The sequence below is a fragment of the Grammomys surdaster genome, unplaced genomic scaffold (assembly GCF_004785775.1).
Source record: "Grammomys surdaster isolate TR1022 unplaced genomic scaffold, NIH_TR_1.0 150, whole genome shotgun sequence".
Lineage (NCBI taxonomy): Eukaryota > Metazoa > Chordata > Mammalia > Rodentia > Muridae > Grammomys > Grammomys surdaster.
The window spans coordinates 339,187-357,278 of record NW_021604608.1 but is presented as its reverse complement, the minus strand read 5'-3'; the positions used below and the strand labels follow the sequence as shown (position 1 = coordinate 357,278).

At 40.9% G+C, this 18,092-nt stretch overlaps 1 protein-coding gene across 1 annotated transcript in view; it reads left to right on the top strand.

Moving 5' to 3' along the window:
* The window catches only part of Tapt1 (transmembrane anterior posterior transformation 1), a 50,260-nt gene extending 32,871 nt beyond the window's left edge, over window positions 1-17,389 (top strand). The window contains exons 6-14 of the mRNA XM_028765277.1: window positions 109-206; window positions 571-640; window positions 3,952-4,032; window positions 6,187-6,296; window positions 7,598-7,657; window positions 7,996-8,064; window positions 9,893-9,969; window positions 13,553-13,713; window positions 15,355-17,389. Of these exons, the coding sequence (XP_028621110.1) occupies window positions 109-206; window positions 571-640; window positions 3,952-4,032; window positions 6,187-6,296; window positions 7,598-7,657; window positions 7,996-8,064; window positions 9,893-9,969; window positions 13,553-13,713; window positions 15,355-15,584 (956 nt within the window). The 3' untranslated portion in view covers window positions 15,585-17,389. The remainder of the gene's footprint in view (window positions 1-108; window positions 207-570; window positions 641-3,951; window positions 4,033-6,186; window positions 6,297-7,597; window positions 7,658-7,995; window positions 8,065-9,892; window positions 9,970-13,552; window positions 13,714-15,354) is intronic.
* Window positions 17,390-18,092: the final 703 nt, after the last annotated feature.

Below are 18,092 nucleotides of genomic sequence, written 5' to 3'. Positions count from 1 at the left end.
AGATTTGATTTAGAAAATATGGCCATTTTCCCATTTTTTTTACCTTGTAAATTATATGATACTGTGTTAATAATTGTGAAGCAGCCGTTTTCTTTGACTTGCTCTTAGTTCTACATGCAATTCTTATCATGGTTCAAGCGACAACTCTCAATGTAGCTTTTAACTCTCACAACAAGTCACTGCTTACGATCATGATGTCCAATAATGTAAGTATGAGGTCACACCTCGCACTGGAAGTGTAGGAAGGAACTCTTGGTTACCTGTTAGTCTAAGAAGCCTTGTGTGGAGAGAGTTGATTTTTATAACTATTAAGGTGTTAAAGTGATAAAGATGGGGGCTGCAGAGATGAGCACTGACTGCTCTTCCAGAGCTCCTGAGTTCAGTTCCCAGCAACCATATGGTGGTTCATAATCATCTGTAGTGTTCTGATTCCCTCTTCTGGTATGCATGAAAACAGAACGTGTGTGTGTGTGTGTGTGTGTGTGTGTGTGTGTGTGTGATTATATAAAATGTTTATATTTAATCAATGTTTTTAAAGTGACAAAGATGATGTTTCTGTTGCTATTTCAGTTTGTTGAAATTAAAGGAAGTGTATTCAAGAAGTTTGAAAAGAACAATCTTTTTCAGATGTCAAATAGTGGTAAGTTGTTCCATTCTGGTTAAAGTTCTAGTTAACAGTCATTGAAAGTGACTCATTACCATAAACAAATATTGAATAATAATATTTTAATTAAAAGTAATTATATTTCAAAACAATTTTTTAAAGGTTTAAAAATCGTGTCTTCTAAAATTAGTAGTTAGTGAGATTAGTAGTCTGTGAGATATTTTTTACCCTCTCCCTTAGTCATGCAGATATGGGGCAGATTAGACCAGATTAAGCATAGATAAAGTCAGGTTTATTAGGAGGCATCTCTTGGCGTGTTCACCTTTCTCACAGGTAGAGGTCAGTGAAGCCACACATCCAGGCTAAAGCAAGGAGTATTTATAGAGTTTAGGTGTGGAGTGATGACGTGCCAGCTAGGAGCTGGGATGCCGGAAACGGGACAAGGAATGATGACGTATTAGCCAGAGTTTTCTCCAAGCAGATGGGGAATTTTCTCTGTGCAGGTGGGGTTGAGGGAAGGAGGTCAGACATGGTTTCCAGCTTGTGCGGGAGATGAGCAGGGCTTCCAGTCTAACAGTTACATCTGGAATAAAGGTTAAATGAAAGACCTTTGATCCCTGTCCTCCTCTGAGAATGTTAATTTAAAGTAATTTATTGCTAGAAGTGTAAGTGCTACATCTTAAATTTTTTTTAATAAAATATAGAAGAAAATATTCACAAGCTTTGTTTAAGGGACCATTTTTAGAGACTACACAAAATTACTAGCCATAAGAACAATATATAAATCGATTTTCAAAACTGTAAAAGATCTATGCTGATTAAAAGTTAAATGAAAAGGCAGGGGCTGGAAAGGGGACTCAGACTGCACAGAGAAACACTGTCTCAAAAACCAAACAAACAAAAAACCAAAACCACCACCACCATCAGAGGTTAAGAGCACTGGGCTCCTTCAGAGAACCTGTGTCTGCAACTCCAGTCCCAGGAGATCTAATGTCTCTTCTGGTCTCTGTGGGTACTACAGGGATACGGAGCACAGATATACTTACAGGCAAAACACTCATACACATATAATAAAAATGAAGGGAAAATATTCTTTTTTAAATGAAAAAGCAGATCACATATATGTTAAGAGAAAAAAGTTGAGTGTGTGTGAATATATATATGAGCAAGGACACTACCATCCCTGAATATATATTGCAAAATTTGCCAATTAATTATGAAAGTGACATGATGTAGAGTAGCAGAAGGATTGGATTTTGCAAATGAAAAATGTATGAATGACCAGTAAGTTCACATGCATCATTAGGGAAGTACAAAGGCAAGTCAATGGGACATCACTGCGCTACCTCCCAGAATGCTCTTGTAGGCTGACAGTGCTAAGGAGGTTGGGGGGTGGGGGGAGTGTAACTGCTTCTCCATGCTGTGAGGGTGTGAACATTGCAACCACTCCGGAAAGCTTTGGGACAGCTTTCTTTGTGGCTCCATTATATGCAGAAGCCCCTTGGGCTGACTTCAAATGGTGTGCTCCATTTCCTTCTAAGAATGATTGGGTTAAGAACCAAATTTGTCATATATAGCCATTCTTAGTAGGATTGTTGTAAGTACATTTCTCCATTAACTTTGTTCATGAAAATTAGAACGCATATAGCACATATACAGAGACATATGTGTAAATAACTGTATAAAATTCCATTTAAACATTAGAAAAGCAGTACAGAGAATATTTCCTCCCTTCGGTCTGATATTGCTAGGACCTATGGAAGGACAGACTTTCAGTTACACCCCACCCCCCACCCCCCGCCTTGAAATCATGGAAAAGAATGCAGGCATGTGTTGTGGGGCTAGTCAGGGTGCAGACTTGAAAACCTCACATTTGTTTTTCCAGTTTTTTTTAATGTATTTCAGAGGAAGTGTTTCTGTGCTCTGTACCCCGAAATCAATTGTTATATATACCTTACACATGGTATTGTGTAAGGATTCATTCTCTGATTTCAGAGATAGAGCAGCATTTGTGCCCACTGAAAGTACAGTTCAGACCTGCTACAGGTGAGAAGCTTGGCAACTCTGAAGGAAAAGGAGCCAGCTCTGCCTGGAAGAGTTCAAGATCATAAGGAAGGCACAGACAGTAAAGGTAGCTCACCTAGACAGCATTTGCAATGAAAAGAAAGTCCAGTCATGTTCTAGAGCAGCAAGAACAGGAAGTGGAGAAGCAGAGTTGGTCCCACAGAGGATGGTGAGGTGAAATTGGGCTGCAATGTGCTGACAGCTGTGTCACAGTCAGGTGGAATGCAAGCTGTGCTGTGTGAGTGGCAGCTCGTATCCACAGCTCCCAGGCGCGTCCCCCCCCCCCCCGCTCTCTCTCTCTCTCTCACACACACACACACACACAGTACACACTCACTGTCACACGTACTTAGTTCATGACTACATGGTATCTTGGACTCCTAGAAGAAAATAACAACTGAAAAATTGAAATACATAATCTGTCTTTGACATAACTTCAGTTTTCTATTTTCACTAAATTCACTCCAGTTAATCAACTAGTTGTTAACTTAGGGTAAACATCACTGAAATTTAATCCTGTATACACACACACACACAAAACCATACACAAAGAAATTCTTTACATACCACCAAGGAACGCTATTACAATGCCAGTAATTCTCTTGGGTAAGAAATTACATGCTCCTTCCTTACCAGGTTAGATATTTCCTGGAAGCACATAAGTTTTATTTTACCCAAAGTCTTATATTTTATTCTCTCATTCTATTTTTCTTCTTTTATAACATGAAAACAGTTGTCATATATTCCCAAAGACTGTTGGAGGCATTTAATGACCCAATTTGAACAACTTTAATTTTTTTAAGTTTCCATACTAGAAATATGTTGGAAAATTAAGTAATGGCTTACACACATGTGTATGAATGAATACACACGCATGTACACACACACATTAGTCAGCAGTTAGCCCTCCATGTCTCTGCTCCCCGCCCACATGGTTATGGCTGTAGGGAATATTCTAAGCCAGAACCACATCTGTATTGAACATGGGCAAACGTTTTCTTGTCACTGCTCCCTACATAACACAGTAAAACAACTATACTGGTTGTTTTTAAGTTGAATTGACTATCATGAGAGATCTAGAAATGACCCAGCATATGGCAGAAGGTGATAGGTTATATACAGTTAGTGCAGCATTTATATAACACACTGTGAATTTTGGTACCTAAAGTGGAACCCCATGGATTCCAAAACTCACTATTGTTTTACAGATGTTTTAATAGAATTAAGTATTTCCTTACTTAATACACGATAGCACTTAATGTTCAATCTCTCTCTTTTTTTAGATATTAAGGAACGATTTACAAATTACGTGCTTTTGCTAATAGTGTGCTTAAGAAACATGGAGCAGTTTTCTTGGAATCCAGGTAACTGTCTCTGGAATCAAATATGGCATCCTGTTAATTTACTCTTGAGACAAATTAAGGCTGGCCATTGATAGCACAAGTCTTTAATCCCAGTACTTGGAAGGCAGGGGCAGGAGTGAAGTCAGTGCTGAAGTGACTATCTGTCCCATGTACCACTGTTTGTGATTGGAAATGGCTCTTCCAGGGGAATGGATGCATCATCCCAGCAGGCTGGGGTGCTGTCTGTCATTTCTCATAAGACCCACAACGTCTCTGGAGGTGTTCTGGTGAATAAGCATACTCCACCAAGCACAGCAGCTCAGGGCTCTCTGTTGGAGCTGTATCTGATGCGGTTACTCTGGTTACCATTAGGCTAGAGTCCTGCTCTTCATCACACTGACCATTTTTAAATGGAAGTGGATTTAGAAAAAGAGTGGAAACAATAGCCTGTGTTCCTTATCTTCACTCCTGAATCTGGGCTGACAGGACGTTGTCAGATTCCACAAATATTCACCTGTTCATAGCAGTCGCATGCTGCTGTGCCCTGTCCAGGTGTGAGAAGTGCTACGGAGTGTGCAGGACCGTAAGCTGCTGAGGTAGAAGGCGAAGGTGATCCCAGTGCAGACTGAGGTGGGAGGCAACTGCTGCTCAGGTAGCTCCCATCATCAGAAAGCTCGATTTCTTGATACAGTTTTGTTCTTAATGGAACAGGCAGTGTTTTATACTTCTTATGTTCCTGCCAACATCGAGGATGCCCTCGGCATCTGAAGCCTCTTGTTAACTTGGTGGTTTGTTTTCAGGAACATTTGAAGAATTAGGGTCATATATAAAATGATACTGAGTTTGGAAACTCATTTCCAGAAGTTACCTTTTTACAAAACCTGTAAGGCCAAATCGTAGATCTTATCTGTTGTGATCAGAATAGATCCAAAGGCCACTTGACCTGTGGTGGGAAAGCTTCTAATGCCACTCACCTGATTTTGTGTTATCTAGATGCTTTCAAAACAAGTAGTTTTGCACTTACACGTGTGTGTGCACACGTGCGTGCTCACTTGCACACTCAAGCAAAGGTTAAAGAGCAACTTGTGATAGTTGCTTTACTCCTTTGACAATGGCAGTTCTGGGGCATGAACTCAAGTGATCAGTCTTGGCAGCAAGTGCCTCTTACCCATTGAATCATTTTTCTGATTGGATGCTTTTGGTGCATAGTTAACAAGATTAGCTAATAACTTTCCACAAAAAAACAGAGTGGGCATGTATGACCCCAGGAGACTGGATGGGATCAGTCCCACAGGAACAGAATTGCTATACCAAAGGAAGACATGAGCCTCCTGAGGACTGGATCTGTGAACTCCTATAATTGTACTTAAGTGTCCTTTGTCACCACTGTGCAGTGACAAAGGAACACAATGCTTGGATGCTTTCACTGTTCTGAACATCATGCTTCTCCATTGTGCCATGGGTAACTAACAACAAATATTCAATTTTGTATGGAAAGTACATTGTTGCATACCAGTACCTCAGTTAAATCTTAGAGTTAGGAAATGTAGAGATTTCTATTATTCTTATCTTGTAGATGAGGAAACTGGAATTTAGATCTTAGGAAATTTGTGTAAGAGCATTGCAGGAGATAGCAGCACTTGGTTTTAAGAGTTCCAGTAGTCTCATAGCTTCAGTGAGTTGCCAGACTCAGAAAAGCTGCGCTGTATTGTAGGCAGCCCTGCCCTCCAGTTGTCCATGCGGAGTTGTAAGTTATGTCTATGTGGCTGTGAAATAAATGAGCCTCAGGTTTTATAAGTCATAGTGACCAAGGAGGAAAAAGCATCAGCATAGCGGCCAGGTATTTACTGTCAGACTGAAGCAGTTATGGCTTTTCTAAAGAACTACTTACCCATGTCACCTCTCTGGTGTCTAGACTTCTCAGAGGCAGAGGTCCTGCAGGACACTGGCCTGCAAATGAAATGGTACTAGGACAGTCCTGAATAAATATTATCCTTTAACTTGGTAAAGTGTGACTCGGGCAATGAAGATTATGATTGATAGAATGCTACTTCTCCACTATGAATCGAAAATACTGGAGTGTACCCTGTTGGAAGCCCCAGGCTGCTGTGAGCTTGAAATGCAGGTTCTGCTTACGTAAAGAATTCTAATTATGTGTTTATTTCATGGTTATAGATCATCTCTGGGTGTTGTTTCCTGACGTCTGTATGGTGATTGCATCAGAAATTGCTGTGGATATTGTAAAGCATGCCTTTATCACCAAATTCAATGACATCACTGCAGATGTATGTATTTCTAGTAATTCTTGTTCAATGTTTCCCTGATTGCTTATACCATAAAGATGGAGCCTTTGGTTTATTAAATTTATGAAAAATGAGTTATTAAAATCATACTGAGTATTTTTAAAATAGAACTATCAAAACCTTGACAAGTTTACAAGTTGGCAAACTTTCATAGTTTAAAAGTTGGCTTTTTTTTTCCTTTTTATTTTTAGTGTTTAGAGACAGGGTTTCTCTGCATAGCCCTGACTATCCTGGAACTCACTCTGTAAACCAACCAGTCTGGCCTCGAACTCAGAGATCTGCCTACTTCTGCCCCCCCACATGCTGGGATTAAATAAACAGATGCCTAAATTCCAGGAGATGAGCTGTACGTTTTACTTGTGAACTCACTTGAAGAAGCTATGAGGAATTTGCTTTATATTGTACCATTTTCTGTAGTATCTTTAGAAATAGATCTGAGGCTATACATCACTATACAGATACAGTGAAGGTGGGGTGTCCTGTACAACCTCATCCTTAGCTCTGGAATGGAGAACTGGCCCAACAGCTTTCTTGATATTCTGGAGTTATATTTTTGACAACTATAAACTAGTACTTTATTGTTTTGCTCAAAGATTTAAAATTGAATGTGGTTATCAGTTGGAAAATTCTGTTTCTGGTTTGTTGAATACTTGAAACATCTTTTCTGTCCCTTCAGTAGAGCAGGAGCTGAAAATGAGTTCATCATTTTCTCTCTTCATTTCCTCAATGAAAGATCATTCTCTTTTCATAGGGTCATTTTCTCAGTACCTGAAATTAAAATTAAAGGTTTGAGTCAGGTAGCTCATGGCATTTTTAGTGGAAAAGCAGTTGTCAAAGCTCCCTAGTGGCTGCTACAAGGGCTCTAATGCAGTCCAGCCCCAGTTTCTGTCTCTCACTCTCAGCATCCTTTTGAGGGAAGGTGTTATTGTTGTGGTTAAATATACAGTCATAATACTTATAATTGTGCAGTCAAAATTCCACAATCATTTTTTCCATATAGCACTGCTTAATGGAGTGCTTAAGCAGCCCCTTCTCCCTAAATTCTAAACTGTGGGAATGAGAGTCATTGGCTGTTATTTGTCTTTAAAGAAAATCCTTTATAAGCCTGTGAATGTAGCAGCTCAGAGGAGATTAGACTGTTTTCCTCAAGCAATGGGTGTCTGGTTGCTAATTAGCATCTGTCCTTGTGTAATTAGGAAGCATTTTTCTCTACAAAGTCTAAGCCTATCCACTGCATGTATTTGTTCTAGTCTGTATCATCCTTTTTTCTTATTTGTCCTCAGGTCTACAGTGAATATAGAGCCAGCCTTGCTTTTGACCTTGTTAGCAGCCGACAGAAAAATGTAAGCATTTTGTTAAAGGTGCTGTCTGAAGTTAACTCACCAGTGGATAAATGTGCTATAGATAAAACTAAAGACTTGAACCTGCCTTCTTCAAGACAGTAAATACTTGGGCAGTAATAACATTAAATAGTATGTTGCTGCAGCATTGTAGAAATGATAGAGCTTTTTACTTGAAACTCATGTCCACCATTTAGGCTCCTGCATCCTTCTGTTCAGTTACATGGCAGGTGCTGGGTTCTCATCTGTTCATAAGGCACCTATTCATACCATTTGCTGACAGTGAGTGGTGCTTGTAGATGCTGGTTAACCAAGTGGGTCCTTTTATCCTTTGTGTGCAGGCATACACAGACTACAGTGACTCAGTAGCACGAAGAATGGGATTTATTCCTCTCCCGCTAGCTGTCTTAGTAAGTTCATGCTTTTCTGTTCTTGTCATGACATGGACATCATCATAAAACATCAGTATGTATTATCAGTAACTTTATTTCAACGGGACCTGCTTATTTTAAGAAATGATAAGTAACCTGAAAGAAAAGTTTGTCTTAAATTCTAAATGCATCCTTCCTTTCAGTTTTGAGCTACCCAGAGGGAAAGTAACATCACGGGGCTGCTTGTCCAGGTAGCTTTCCTAACAGTGAGGCTACTCTCTTGCCTATGCATTGGGCAAACAATTGTCTTCTCTAATGGATAACCCCAGAGGTGGGCATTGTGCTGTGGCTACTAGAGCATGGAGGTGGCCTCATAACTGACACTGTTTCTAGAGAGCATTTCAAGACTGCCATGCTAGATGCCATCAGTCCAGTGCTGGGCATTGACCCTGAGGAAGTAAATGCAGAGGGCACAGTGTGAGTGGGGAGCAGGGCCAAGCATTGCATTGTGCTTAAGGAGGGTCTGGCTGCCCCTCTACACTACTGGGTTCAGCACCAAAACAAGTGTTTTTATCAAAAGGCCGGAAAGCAGTTGTGTGCAGGTCAACTAACACATGTACAAGAAGGCTAGAAGTCATAACAAGTATGTTTAGATTGGTTTTCCCAACAGTTTTAGATGGTGAGCGATGATAAGCTTAATGTAAACTTTCAACATATCCTAAACATGGTTATGGTTTTAGTCACTTATTATATAGCACTGAAAGTTTCTTTTCTTTAGGGAAAGGCCAGCTAAAATTTTGGAGAAACTTAGATTTTAAAGGTTACCTAGTAAAAGTTAAACTGAAAAAAATAGAATGTCAAATTTTTCTACTTGTTTTTCTGGTATTAGAAAGATGATCTAGTCAGTCATGAGGGTAAATCCAGACTGCTCAAGTGATTTTTAATGGCAGGATTAGTTAGATGGTAGTGGCTGCTATGTAAGAGTAGCTTTCTGTGCTAGAGGCTGTGGTGCAGGTGAGGGATTTATGGTGAAATTTGACTAAACATATGACAGTCCATTTTCATAGCTCACTTCTGTTGTTCTTTTTATTTGTAGCATTTAATTATATTTAAGGCACCACAATAGAATTTTGACATTACTGGATGAGGCCAGTTATCTCTGCTTCATTTCTGTGGAGCTGCTTGTGTAGCTGTAATGTGTAAATTATTCTCTCAGCTGTTCCCACCAGATTTATTAAACAGGCTTCCTGGGTTAATACTGCTATGTCTATATTTCTGTTACATAAGAAACGAAGTGTTTAAAAAAAAAAAAAGAAACGAGGTGTTAACCATAGGTAACCAACAAGACAGAAGTTCATGACTTTTAATTATTAATTGTATGCTTAATTTCTTAAAGAATGTAAGTCTTTCAAAATTCCCTTTGCTCTGTGTTGTTATTGAGGGCTCTTAAAGAATTTGAACAATGGACAGGAAAAAACAGGAAAGAGAAAAAAAAGTGCTCAACTGGTATTAACTCTTGCAAGACCTAGATGAGCTCCTTCAGCCCTTACAGAGTGAGTTTGCACGTTACAAATGACAACTGATGTGCACTCTGTGGAATGTAAGTGAGAGTGCTGTCAGTGAAACAGGCTGTGTGGCCTGCCAGCAGTGGGCAGCAGCATGCCTGGCCTGGGCAAACCCACGCCACCACAGATGACTAAGGAAGCATATTGTGTGAGGAAGTCTTGACCCAACCTCTTGGACTTAGATGCAAGTATGCTCTAAAATGTTAAAATAAGAGAGAAAAAACAATTTTTAAAAATCAACTAGTAACTCTATGGTTATGTTTTGTCGCTGTGTTTTTATGTTTTGGTTTGTTTCTGGCTAGCTCATCAGAGTTGTAACAAGCTCAATTAAAGTGCAAGGAATCCTGTCCTATGCCTGTGTCATACTCTTCTATTTTGGGTAAGATCAACTATTCTTGATTATGTTTTGACTTTACAGTAAAGTATGTATTGACTGCAAGATGTAATAGAAACTAATTGTGTCCAATGGTGTTTTTCCTATTCTATGTACTTGAGTTTGAATCAAAAGTTTACAGTAAGGTCTTTTTGCTTGATACTTATATTTCATCCATGGTGTATTCTTTTTAGGAAAAAGTCTTTCATTAGAGTCATGTTTTCATATTTAAGAACCCCTTTGATTTTCCTTTGTACTTGCCATGCTAATATTCAGCACACTGGGCTTGTTTCACATTAACCTAACTGATGCAAAAATGTAGTTTTTGTGGCTATACCCAACTGAAACTTTTGCAAATTTGGTCCCAACTAGCTTACATACATATCTGGCTGAGAAATACAAACATTAAGTAAGCAGTTTAAGTAAGTTATAATAATCATAAATGATAACAAGAAAATGATGACAAATGTTATCTTGCTACTTTTTGAGTGTTCAAAAAGTGAATCAAAGTAAGGAGCCGACTTGAATTCTAATGCCTTTGCCCAAAAGGGAATCAGGAACCCATGGCTGAGCTGGTTGAGGAATGCTGGTCTATGGGAGAGTACAGCCCTGATCACCTCCAGAAGAAAAGTCTGTAGAGCGCTAACGTCCTGTAGAGCCTGGTTTCCTAAGCCATCTGTTCTGCTAGTTCCTCATTTGAGTGTTGCATATACCTTCCTGGTACCCACATACTCCCAGGTACATGGCAGGCACCCGAGACTCCTCTGTGCAAGTAGCTCAGACATGATCACTCCTGTGGGCTATACTTGATATCCCTTAAGTATCGCAAGTCACAAGCATTTCACAGTGCCTGTCTCAGCCCTCCTCCAGAGCTGTGTTCAGGTGACATGACTGATTGAATGCTGAGATTACAGGCGCGCACCACCATACCTGTAACCACAGGACCTACTGTGCTGGGCATTGTCTTGGGACTCTGTGCCTGCTAAGCACACATTCTACTAACTGAACTACAACTCCTGCTCACATTTTTGTTGTTTTTGTGACAGGATCTCACGTAGCTCAGGCTGGCTTTGAGCTCACTATATACCAAAGGCTGGTTTTGAACTCTTGATTCTCCTTCCTTGCCTCCTGAGTGCTGGGATTACTGGCAGCATGCCACTACACAGCTCTCTTAAGTTTAACATTAGGTTTTTTACATTAAATTATACAATATTAGAAATTTTACGTTTACTTTCTTTTCCAGGTAAGACTAAAAACTTCAATCCCAGAAAATTGACTTATTTTTATTTTCTGGACTCTTCCAGTCTTTTTGCATATTTCCCCTAAGCTGTTTCTTCCTTTGTCTGGAATTACATTGGTGTATTTTTTTCCTTTCTTTTTCTTTTACTAATATGCCAAAGGTGTTCCAACTACACGCTGAAGACAATGTTAAAACTTTAAACTATGTGTTATTTTTTAGGGTTACTATTTAAGATTTCTTTGTACTTAGACTGCATAACAGTAGATATTAAAATATTTATTAAAAATGAGAAAATAAATCCTGATGCTCCTTCTGTGGTGCAGGCTCCCACACCCTGCCGTGGGTATTCTTAGCATAGTTCCCTTTTTTCTACTTGCTCCTGTTTTTGTTGAAAGTTAATTGTTCTCATAGTTTGAACATAAAACATGAAAGTGATGCTTGCGTATAGCATACTTGAAAACCTTTGTTTGTTACAATAGTTTCTCCATTGTTCTCCGGAGAGGACGTGTGCTAGTCAGCTGTGGGGGGAAGACGAGCCCACCACTGCCCTTCCCTATCTATTCCGCAGCCTTAGCTGCCAGGTTTCAGCCTGCTCCAGGGATTGGCCAAAAAGAAAAGAGACAAGTTTTGTCCCTTGCTATGGCTGAAACTGTAGCATGCAAATAGACAGACAGGAGATACATTCATTCTAAAGAGGCTGTTGGTAGTGAGCAGTGTGAAGAAAACGTGGAGGTGTCAGGAGAGTGACAGACAGTGGCTTAAGTAGTGAGCACGGCAGAAAGCAAGCAGAGTTGACCCAAAGAATACAGAGTGTAAGCCTAGACTGTGCAAAGGCCCCTGGCAGGGGAGGTAGCTCAAGAGTCTCACAAGAAGGGTTTTTGCCAGAGCCACTCAACTCCCGTGTGGAGGACGGGCTGGAGTGTGGCAAGAGGAACAATGAGTCAGAAAGCAGTGGGCACCACCAGGGAAACTAGCAATGGGAGGGCTAGCACATGCCGGGTGGGTGCACATCACCTGTACACCAAGTATAAAGGAGAGACTCAACTGTGGCTGCAGAACCTGGGCTCAAGCAGTGAAGGCAATAGAGTTGTCACTTTAACAAAAGCAGCATTTAGGGTTGGGAGAGGAGGTCCTGAGGTAGGGATGACTAGAATTGGGGATTGGTTTGCTAAGTTTGGAATTCTCTTAGGCAGAACCCCAGAAGTAGGGGAGGAGAAAAGGTTTGGTGTGGGGAGCTGGAACTGACAGCAAATTTGCACCTGTGTCCCACAGGGCTATCTGTGCTGTGTTCTGAGCCCCTAGTGAAAGGAAGGCTGAGGCCCAGGCAGGAATCCTCATCTGTTTCCTGCATTGACTCACAGGTTGAGCCACTGATGATTCTCATAGGCTTGTAATTCCGTGTTACTGACAGTCTCATCTCAGGCACACACAGAAACAGCAGCCTACTTGTTCCCTCGTGTTACAGCTGTCAGCCATGGCCCACGACTTGTGAGAAGATGGGCCTGGGATGCTGTTCTCTTAAACTGTCTTGCCATAATTATAGCAGATGTTTTACAATAGTAGGTTTTGGCCTAAATTTTCCATGTCTGTAATTATACGTATTAACAGTTTATTTTAATAAAGTACAAGATTAAGCTAACTTTTCTTAATTATAATCTTTTTAATAGAAGCAAAATGTTAGAAATAATCCAATGTCCAGAAATGGGAGCTATTACAATAAGTTGTTGTTATATAGCCCATACCACAAAGCATTCATAAGATCACTTAGGAACAGTAACGGACAAGAAAAAGTATTTATAAACTCCTTAGTGTGTGTGTGTGTGTGTGTGTGTGTGTGTATGTGTGTGTGTGTGATTTATGTTGGAATCAGCTGTGAAGAATTTTACCCAGGACCACAAAGAACTCTACTCACACACTGACACTATATCCTTCCTCTTGTTCCCACTTTGCCTCTACTAAACCTTGTAAATAGACCCCATTTGTTTGCAGGGGGAAGGTACAGATGATGTGCTCAGAGCAAATGACTGGTAATATACTGGGTGCCACACAGGGAATTGTCTCTTATTTTTTGTCCTTCTGAATCTACTTATTTTATAGAAAAGAACGTATGTTGGATTATCGTATTAGGAAAAGCTGCTGGCTGATAGAATTTGCTATGAATTGGAATGTATCAGAAGTCTTCCTTTGTGATAAAGAACTCAAGCTTTGTACAGGAACTCATCTTGCACACCCAGGTCCTCTGACTCCTGGGTCCATCCCTCAACCTATCCCACATCTCAGAAGCCAGGCTAAGAGGTTCGCTCACACCATGACTTAGATCAATTCCTATAACTTTGTATCCTTTCTTAGGTTGATCTCCTTGAAAATACTTAATAGCATTGTGCTATTGGGAAAGTCATGTCAATATGTGAAGGAAGCCAAAATGGAAGAGAAACTATTTAATCCTCCCCCAGCCAGCACACCCGGAAAACCCTCCAATAAATCCCAGAGCAAGTGCAAGTCCTCTCAAGGTACGTTAGCTTCAGAGGTCATCATCTGAATTCTTCTTGGTAAATCATTGTTCAGCCAAGGTTAAGTGATGCTTACAGATGTTTTCATTCTACTTTACTTTTGGGTCCTTCAGTCCTACATCTGGAACAGATACACATGACCCAGCACTGTTATTAGATTTGCTAATCTGTTGTTCTGTTGGTGATTATTGAGAACCAATTACATGTCAGGACCAGGGGCTATAGTAATGGGGAGGAAAAGGCCTTGTCCTGATCTGGTAAACCTGATCTGGGCTGTTGGGGAGAGGGGAAGAGCAATAAGTAGAGCATGTGTCAGACTGCAGTGAGGAAAGGAAGATGAACTGGGCAGAGGCCTTTGGTGTTTGGAAGAATAGCAGCCAGGTAGTACTGTGGTAGGATAGGGCCAACTTGGTCTGAGGCCTAGAACTGTACCTCCCCTTACCCCAGGGCCTGGTCACTGTTGCAAGGCTCTTGGCGTAGAATTGAAAGGGAAAGGAGGCCAGTGCATCTAGACAGCACCCAGCTATGCTGGAGAGTGTAAATTTTGTTCTGAACAGGGCAAAGAAACCAGCTGGTCCAGGGTCTAAACCAGGGCCAGACTCCTGTGTGTTTTCCCAGAAGCTAAAATGGAAGCTCAGGTGGTACTTCACTGTTAGAACGTGTAAGTGCTGTTAGTGATGCAAAGATTGCAAGTGTGTCAGCATGTTCTGTTACATTTGCATTCTTACTTTCAAGAAGGATCAGTCTAATGGAGGATAGCCATCAGATCAGGTTGTCATGTCATGTCAAGTACATTTAAGATGAGTATCTTAAGGATTCCTGAGAGGTCAAGACTACAAGCTAGAGATGATTCAGGAGGGGGTTGAACGCTGAGAACAGTGATAAGCTCTTCACTTTCTCAGAGTCACAGAAGACTGCTAGGTCTCAGCAGGAGTGCACATGGCAGTTAATCTACAGCTCACTCTGGTTTAAAGCTTCCTAAAAGGATCAAATTGTGGGGAGGGGTACGGAATGAGGTTAAGGATGTTGGCGCAGTGGTTGAACACTTAACCTAGCAAGCATAAAGTGCTGGGTTCAGTCTCCAGCACCTGGGGGAAGGAAAGGGGAGGAGGGGGGATTTATAATTCAGAGGTCAGTGGGTCCTAGTGTCTTCAGCTGCCTCCATTGCCAGGCTCTTAGATTCCTGAGTAGGGACGAGCAAGTGGGGGTTCCTTCAGATGTGGACTTCCTGCAGGTGATGATGCTAGTCTAAGTCTAGCCAGTGTACAGACAAGAGGTGGAACTGCTAACCTCTTCCTGGAGGCCAGGGTGAAGAGCCAGTGTTGTCTTCCACTCAGGCAATAGTCCTGAGAGATTATGGTTACATGGGAGGGAGCTGCAAAATCAGAGGAAGGCTCTTTCCAGAATTGGGTGGTAATGTTACCTATGGGATGGATAATATTTGGATGAACAGAGTGAAACTAGCTTCTAAATTTTAATGTAAATTACAGCTTACAGTATACTTTTAGTTTTCATTTGGTGTATCTAAGAGGAAAGATTACAGATATGTTCCAGTACTCTGAAAACGTAAGTGGTTTGATAAGTATTTACTGTGACTGAAGGGGAATCATCTCCTAATCCAGTGAACCTCCTTTTCCACAGGCCTTTCCACAGAAGAAAACCTGTCTGCTTCCATCACCAGCCAGCCTGTTCATCAGAAAGAAAACGTCATACCCTTGCTTGTGACCAGCAATTCTGATCAGTTTCTGACAACCCCAGATGGTGATGAGAAGGACATAACACAGGAAAATTCTGAGTTAAAACACAGATCCTCAAAGAAAGATTTGTTAGAGATAGACAGGTTCACAATTTGTGGGAACCGGATTGACTGAGTTTGTGGCTAATGAGATGAAGATGCCAGGCCCCAGGCCACAAATGCTGGGTGCCAGGACACTTGCTAAAAATGGCACTTAAATATTTATTTAAAAACTTAAATTATTAATGGCAAGCAAATCTTAGTATCTTTCTTCCAGTAATGTGGCCTTGCAGAAGATCACGGAACAGCGATGACCTCAGGCCTTGACTCTGGATGCTGACAGTTGATGGACACTTCCTCCTGCTTGGCCAACAATAGTGCCACTTCCAGCACCTGGCCAGAACACTGCAAAAGCTCCTTCCCTTTGTCGGCCTGGGCTTCCAGAATGTTGGGTTTTCCTCAAGGCCTCTTCAGTATAAGGACACACCTGGGAAACTGTGAAGCTTTTTACCATGAGTTACTTTTCCAGCCTCAGACTGTTTCCACACACTTTCCAAACTTGACTCCATCTGCCAAAGCATTGACAAGTTATTACATATAAGTCCACGTAAATGTTCTTACCACCAGAGTCATCCTTGGCAATACATCTGAGCTAGTCAGAATAAAAGGCTGCTTAACTACAAGTGACGAATAGCAGCGTCCTATAAGAAACAATGAGCTCTTGGCCCAGTCATTTACTTTAAGAAGGTCATGTATCACTGAGAAATGCTTCCTGCTGCCTCAGTTACTCTCAGGGCAGAGTATGGGCTGTGTGACACAGGCGCAGTGACAGTAAAGGGCGCAGAGCAATGTCAACTTTAAGGTGCAGTATAACCTGGCTTTGCTTTAAGGCTAATTGCTTCATCAGTTATTCCAAGTTAAAGAATTTGGTGTTGAGATGGCTGAAAAGCTGTTACTAGCGACAGGCTAGTTTGTTGGTCTTTGTTTTGTTTTGAGTAACAGTTTTAAAGTATTCCCAGCAGATTGAGCAGCCTCACCTGCTAGGCTTGTAAAATGCCTTTGTCTTTCTGTCGGTGAGTTCTGTGTGGGGAGGAAACGGTGAATGCTTGTGCTGGGAGCGACCCTCACATCACCAACTGTACATGGCGTGTTTGGGACACGAGGGGCTACTACAGCATGGACACTGTAACTAGCAACCAAAAGGTGCTCTGAGGTTTTTGTTTGAGGTAAAGATGCTACCCTGCTTCATTACTACCTATTGGCATCCAAGGACAAGTTCTCGACACCCCACTTCATCTTAATCTTTTCTGCACTTCTCTTAGAAAGTTGACTGTTTCTGATCTGAACTGTCTGGAAGATGGTACTCTTAACTTCATTTTCTATGCTATCTTCTGAAACTCATGCAAACATTTTGGGCACAGATGGCAAATTTTAAATGGTTTGCCTGTATCCTGGATGAGTATAAAACTAGTTTGGATGCTTTGGTGTATGCATTTGAGATTCAAGAGGGTTTCTAATGTTTTGCACTAACAGAATCTAAAGATAGCTGTTGGAGATACTATATATTTATGCCTAGGAAAATCAGGAAGCAATTTTAAGTTTAAAATGAACATTTTTATTCTTTTGGGTAGGTTTTAGTGGGGCCCCACTTTTAAACTATTCTTTTTACCAAAAGAAAGTGTCCATGGCAACCAGGAGCAGTGCGGAGAAAGCTTTGCCAAACGCAGCCCTGGTCAGAACAAGAACACAGCCTAGATGTATCTTTCTGTTCCGCTTGAGTTTTCCGTTTCTGCGCTATTCTCTGAAGATTGCATTTCCTTTGCAGATGCTCTTGGGAGTGTGGATGATACTCACCTCTGTCATAATGGCATTCAGTACTAATTTTATAAGTGCATCTTGTGTGAAACTCAATAAATTCAATTTTATAATCTTTTTTAAAAAGGTCACTGAATTTCTTATAGCAATGATTACTGTTATTATATTTGGTGGAATGGCTATCTCACTGAGATATTTCTAGTTTAAGCAGAACTTATTTCTAGTTACAAATAATAGGGCTGTTAATTATGTTTAGTTACTCTTGTCCTAAATGATAAAAAAAAAAAAAAAAGTTGCTCTTTCGTCTTTGAAAGAATAGCTTGCATGTTGGTCATAGACCATTTAGTGTCTCTTACCACATGATAACATTTGCTTTCTATGGTGCATCTTGATGTCACATATCACAGTATCTTCTTGTCATAATATGGGAGTCACAGTCAAGACAGTTTTTAAATAGTCTAGGTAAGGTGCAATATACATCAGACTCATTTTAGCTTTTCCTACAGATCAAAGTGCCATGCTGTTGATTAATTTATCTTGGCTTCCTGTGGTCTTGTGCCAGCATTTGAAAAAAGTATGCTAGAATTAGTTCCTCAGCATCTGCCTGGCCACCTGTGGAGCACCTGCCCTGCAGAGAGCAGTTCACCAGATTGTCTTAAAGTACTTTATTTTCACATGCCTCAGCTCCGTGTGGTTTTCCCCCCCACCCCCCACAGTGATTTGTTAGTTGTTTCCTCTGTCGGGAACTGCCTGGAGCAAGGGATGGCAGGAGACATCAAGGTCCCTGCCTGATGGGTACAGCTGGCTATTGATCAAGTATGTGTGACAG